This window comes from Erithacus rubecula (genome assembly GCF_903797595.1).
Source record: "Erithacus rubecula genome assembly, chromosome: 1".
Taxonomy (NCBI): Eukaryota; Metazoa; Chordata; class Aves; order Passeriformes; family Muscicapidae; genus Erithacus; species Erithacus rubecula.
Window position 1 is genome coordinate 63,440,157 of NC_136658.1, and position 6,481 is coordinate 63,446,637.

Sequence of the window (6,481 nt, forward strand, 5' to 3'; positions counted from 1 at the left end):
GGCTGGGATGCACATGGCGCCTGTGACATCGCAGGGCCTGTGTCACAATGGGGGCAGCTATCAGCCCAAGCAGCAGGTAACCGTGCTGCAGTACAGCCTCGGCGAGTGTGCAGCACACAGGAGGCTATGCTGAGCGCAGGACAAAGGCCACAGCAGGAACACGAGTACCCGGGGAGCCGCCTCTCACCAGGCATTCAGAGGCCAATCCTTGTGGGACTGCCTTAGGCAGGGCACGGTGCCACTGCTGCTGCTGGGGCAGCGGCACAGGCCTCGCGGCCTGCCAGCTGCCTGGCCCCTACTTCCTGCCTGCAGAGACATCCCTGGCACTCCTGTCCCCACTTCCCTTATCAGCACCTCCCTCCCATCCCCACTCAACCCCTACTGTCTTGGTTTGAAAGGACAGGTGTCTGCCAGTAAAGGCAGAAATTTCCCTTTGAAATAGAGACTTTAGTTTCACTCCCCCCAAGTATTATAATCGTTTGAATCAAGGACTCTGAGGCAGAGATAAGGGGTAGGAATAACAACTCTTTTACTAATATATCTAACCGTACAAGCAGAAAACAACAGCAGTTGTTAAAATTGCCAACAGAACAGAATAGATAACTCAGTGTCAGTCCCTTTAGATGCAAGCACGCTGTTTCTGTGCTTAGTCCCAGCCTGGAGCTGCTGAGGGGCAGGCAAGAGCAGAGGCGGGAGGGGGCAGCAGCGGCCACGCTGGTCTCAGGCGGGAACGGGCTGGAGCGGAGGCTCCTCGCTCACCGTGTGTGTCCGGGGGATCAGCTGTGTCTGCAGAGGCAGGAGGCTGGAACGGGGCAGATGCAGGGCAGGTGATCGCAGAGGGTCTGGCTCTCCTGTGTTCCACAGCAGGGGCTGCAGACAGGGTGTCCTCTTCTGAGCTCGCCGGAAACACGAGTCCCCCCTGGAAGCACGAGAGGCCCCTCTGGGAGCCGCTCCCACCCACCCCTTTTGTCTGGAGTCATCAGAGATCCTGGGTGTAACCCGGCCAGCTCCATTGGTATGATAATGGGAAAAATTCTTTAAATTGACACAGTAATAGAAAAAAACTCAACCCCCAACACCTACTCAAACTTCTCAGGCCATGGTTGCCACTACGTTCCTTCTCTTGCTTGTGCAAGGCCTCATCTAGTACCCACAGCAGGCCGGGGACGGACTGGATGAGGCCACACAGGAACACATGCAGCAGTGCGCCAAGTATCTGAACCAGCAGATGGCTTGGCTGATTCAGGAGCTGGAGCAGAAGAACCTGGAGCACAATGCTGTGGTCTGCGGAGCCCTGCTCACGTGGCAATTCTGGGCTGTGACTGGAATCCTCGTCCTTCTCTTGGTGCTGTGGTTTGGACTCCACAAAATCAGATGTGATCCAGGCAATAGTGGTCACAAGGAGAGGTCCAGCTGCAACTTGGTGGAGGAGGAAGGAGAAGGACACAAGGTGGTTGCAAAGAAAGAAATAGAAAGTGATGATGCAAATGTGGAAGAGGACAGTAAGGATGGAAATGAAGAAGGCAGCAGTGTGGATGCAGGGGCAGAAAGTATTGCTGGCAGTGAAGTAAAAGAAAGCTCTGATGATCCAAAGGAAGAAGCAAACAATGATGAGAGGAGGGAGGAAGTCAATGCTACTGGAAATGAAGAAGACAAACACCATGCAAATGAAGAAGACGATGGCCACAATGTCCAAAGGAACCGTGGGAGCCTTTTAGAGGAGCGCATACAGTTGCCTGTTCTGGATCTGCACAAAGGTTGCTCAGTCATGAGACCTGATGGACCAACTCATATCCATCTTTGGACAAGGCTTGTCCAACGGCTTCTACCCGGTGCCACAACAAGCCATCGGAGTGGGCAGCGCCTTTGAAGGCTGAGTCCCCATGCACAGGACCTTGTGTACCATGTGCTTGTGCCACTGAGTCCCCCTCCAGGACATGCCTTCCACCTGGAGCTGGATGCTGCAGGGGTGCTCCAGAGGAACTGCTGTGTCCATGTGGAGCTGCTGTGCACCGACACGAGGGAGCAGCTGGGGGAGGACATGCTGTGTTTCCTCCACCACTCTGAGGAAGAACTGAGAAGGAAACAGGACCCCAGCCTCCTGCACACCCTCTGCACTGGCACTTATCTAGATGTGGACAAAACTGTCCACTGGTTCTATCGGTCCATGAGAGTAGCCTGGCTGCTTTTGCCTCAGTCACACCATTGGCATTTAATGTTGCAGCCCTCTGGCCGCTCCTGTAGATTTAGCTAAGCAGAGACCAGAAAAGCTTCATGGCTGAGGTCATCTTTGGAGTGAGGCAAGGAGACTCGGATGTCTTTGTGGCAGCCAGCCTACAGAAGTAGGCATCCCAAGCACAACATGGCTGGAGACTTACATCGTGGCAGAGGCAAAATTCTTCAGGCACATTTCCAGGCAGGCCCCTGGTGACAGCTGGCACTACAAGTGCCTGCAGCTCCTCAGCCGCATCCTGGTGGGTGCAGGTTTCTCCAGCTATGCCCTGAAGATGGTGGTGATGCACCTCCTGAGCACAGTGCCCCTGACACAGTGGTGCAGGAAGGATTTCTAGTGGCGAATGATGGACACCCTGAAGTACCTCCACTGCTCACTGGACACAAAACAGCTGAACCACTTTGTCATTGGCAACGAGAGGTTTCCTATGGAGATCAGTTTGCCCTCCGACTTCCGTGTGGCTGAAGCACCCAACCTCTTCCAGCACCTAGCCAGCAATCCAGATGCCCACATGAAGGCCATGCAGGAGTATGTTCATCTGCTACTTCAGCTCAAACAAATGCTGGTCTAAGCTCAGGAAAGAGATCCTCGTGCACAGAGCTGTGCTTGTGGGGCCTCATTTGCTATATATATGTTAATACCTTCTAGTTAGTGAATTTACTGTATATATTAGGACCCTCTAGTTAGTGAATTTACTGTATATACTAATATGCTCTAGTTAGTGCATTCAGCAACCTCGAACCTTCTTCTGTTATTGTTTCAATAAACTGAACTATTCCAGTATCTGGACTGTGCAAGCTCTTCTTGAACTTGACCAGACCTAGAGTATTTATAAATTCCACTAGTTCTGAATTTGTGATTGGCTGGGAGTAGGCACTGTTATTAGCAAGCCTTTTTTAACAAAGGCACACAATTCTCCCTCCACATTGCTCCTGTCACTGGTCTCCCTGGTGCAGCAGCCACTGAAGACCATGATGGCTATAAAGATGATTTTCGCCCTGTGCTGCCCTTGCACTCTCAGGCCATGCTGGCCATTGCGCATGGACTCTGAAAGTCCCTGGCAGCTCTGGCTGGGCAGAGACCAAAAAAGAGACACCATTGCTGTGCCTCCTTGTGTTCTCCTTGGGGTGACAATGAAGATTCTGCTCATGCCAGACACGGTCCAGGGCTTTGGCACCAGAGAAATTGACTTGTTGGACATGCAGAACACTGTGTGCTCTGTCAGCAGTGGGAACTGCCCACTAGAAATCATTTACCACACCTGCCCATCAGTCCTGGGAAAAGTCTCCATGGAATCAAGGGCCTGTCACAGTTGGCACAGCAGGAGCAGAGATCCTGCCATGCAGAAGCCCCATGTCACCAGCAGGATATTCACCACGGCACACACAATGGTTGCCTGTCATATACAGGGACTACAGCAGTAAAAGTTGAAACAAAAGTTTGGAGGTGACATTCCATAATTGGAAGTGGTTTGGTCTTGCAGCATTGAGTTTTTCATGTTTTACCATACGTGCTCATTATCACATATATATAACGATTCAAATAAACGGAAGCAATTTAAATGGAAGTATTTCCAAATGTTCGATTCAACTTAGTGAGTGAATTTTGTCAAGGCTACATTTACAGACAGTGAAGGGAGGCAGTTTGATAAGGCTGATTACAAGCATCTAAAATTAGATTTTTATTCTTAATCATCTACAGAAGAAATCACTCTTTTAAATGGTTATAAACAAAACCTACACAGGCCACTATTGATAATGCAAAAGATAAACTTTGTGAATATTTTACACAGTCTCCTCCTTAAGTCTCATAATTTGGATATCTTGGCTATAGCTTTGGGTTTTATTTACTCTGTTGTGGTGCATTATTTGTTGAAGGCGAGCACTCATTGTGCTGTTGAATTCATTGGAAATATTTTTCAATTTTAAGCACTTGACCTATAAAGGCTTTTCAGGCCAGCAGGGTTTTGGTAGTGGAGGGCTACAGGGGTGACTTCTATGAGAAGCTGCTAGAAGCTTCCTTCTACATGCAACAGTGCCAGTGCCAGCTGCCTCCAGGATGGACCCACTACTGGTTGTGGCTGAGCTCAACAGCCTTAGTTGTTGCACCTCTGGGATAACATACTGTGGGGGGAGAACTGCAGAAATACAGCCAGAGAATACGTGAGACAAGCAGCTCTGCAGACACCCAGGCCAGTGAAGAAAGAAAGGCAGTAGGTGCTCCAGGTGCTGGAGCTGAGATTCCCCTGCAGCTCCATGGTGAGTCAGGATGTGCTCCAGCAGTTCAGTTGGAGCAGAGATGCACCTGCAACCTGCAGAGAAACCCACATTGAAGGAGGCTGCGTCTCCATGGGAAGCCTGTGCTGGAGCAGGTTCCTGGCAGGACCTGTGGGCTCATGGAGTGAGGAGCCCCTCTGAAGCACATTTACTGACAGGACATATCGGGGACCCACTGGAGCAGCCTGCTCCTGAAGAGTTGCACACTAGAAGGGATCAATGATGGGGCAGTTTGTGAAGAACTGCAGCACGTGGAAAGGACCAGCATTGGAGAAGTTCATGGAGGACTGTCTCCTGTGCGAGGGACCCCACAGTGGGGCAGGGGAAGGGTGTGTGGAGTCCTCCCCCTGAGGAGGAAGAAGCAGCAGAGAAACTGTGATGAGGTGTCTTAGAATGAACAGCTGAAAAATGTCCAGTGGCCTTGTTAAAGGGTTTTACATTGTTTGTAATAAGAGCTTTGGTAACTATATAGTTAACTCTATAGTTATATAGAGTTAATACTCCATAGTTGTTTCTTATTACCCCCAAAATGCACCATTGCAGTATGAGGAAATTCTGATTATTGCAAAGGTGTGCTTTAGGAAAGATGTAACATACCTTTCTACTTCCATACACTGTCAATAAAAGGAAATCTAGCTGATTAGCTCAGATTAACTGTTCACACCTTACCACTTGAAATAAACCCGAAAGTCCACCCAAGTGGGGTGTAAGGAAGACCTGTTTGCAGATGCCTGTCTCTGACTCTGCTTACATGCTCATCCAATGTTTATAACTTTAGTCTTACTCTCTTGAGACAAGACCTTTGTTTCATTCCTGGCTTGGAAACCCTCCAAAATCTATGTATTTTCGATGAATGTATTTAATGTATTTACATTCTTTGAAAGGTGAGTTGTAGGAGAGTCTGTACTCCCTATGCTAACAGCACTCTTGTCATGCTCACTAATCCTTTGTTTCATAGTGCCAGAAGTCTTTCCTATGCAAATCAAGTCACAGGGGCACTTTAACATGTAAATCACAATCTGTCTCACATGTGAGGAATTGATGGATTTTAAATTTCTTATCTGTGGGGAAGTAATGAATGATAGCAATTTAACATAGACTACTACACTAGGAGCATCTCCAGTACTTAGTAGCACTCAGTACCAAGTCTAATGTAGTGCTCATAGTTTTGAGAATACAAAAGAGAAGGACCAAAAATCGATGATAAATGTATTTATTTTCCTCTTTTCATCAGTAGTAATCCTGATAAAATGTTTAGTGGTCTAGGATTTTGCTGAGAATATGATTCTGTTCTTTCATTATGGAATGAATGCTTACTCCTAGGGGAAAATATAACTGAATATTTATTTGTAACTGAATCTAAAACATTTCACATTAAAAAATGAAAAATAGAAAATTTATCAAGTCAGAAAAGAACTGATTCACCAAATGACAATATGGTATGCACAAAATTAGAAGCAGAAAAAATTAGACAAGCTAAATTTGTGAAATTTAAACACATAGAAATTATCAGTTCTAAATAATATGCAACCTGGTTTATAAAAGGAATAACAAAATATATACAACCCAAATTTTTTTTGCTGAAAATTTAAGAGAACTTCAGGAGAAGGTGGGGGTTTGTGAGGGGAAAAAAACCTTGATATTAAAACTGGTATCAGAAGATAAAATGCTGTGGACTGTACTTATCAGAGAAAGTGATGTATGTGAATTCAATATGAATGTATTATGCTGGAAAAGATAGATTTTTTCCTTTACCATAAAAATAGAAGATTTAGAAGAATTTGATTTAAATAAAAACCTGACATTTAACCTAAAGATTTAATACATGATAAAGTGTTTGCATGCTTTGTTCTAGCCATTTTCTCTGTCTGCAGAGTTTTCTACTCTTTTTTTAATAGTTAATAATTAGTTTCTACCTAAATTTTTGCACCATTCTGCATTCCATATCTGTTTACATTAAAGACTGAAACAT

General features: G+C 46.4%; 1 protein-coding gene across 1 annotated transcript; it reads left to right on the plus strand.

The window, feature by feature from the left end:
* The first annotated feature begins 1,079 nt into the window (after nucleotides 1–1,079).
* LOC306807896 (inositol 1,4,5-trisphosphate receptor-interacting protein-like 1) lies at nucleotides 1,080–3,014 on the plus strand. Its single transcript, XM_079317911.1, is given in 5 exon segments — nucleotides 1,080–1,872; nucleotides 1,875–2,245; nucleotides 2,251–2,323; nucleotides 2,326–2,567; nucleotides 2,571–3,014. Coding segments are annotated over 5 exon segments (1,014 nt in total). The 5' UTR covers nucleotides 1,080–1,778; the 3' UTR covers nucleotides 2,805–3,014.
* The last annotated feature ends 3,467 nt before the right edge of the window (nucleotides 3,015–6,481 follow it).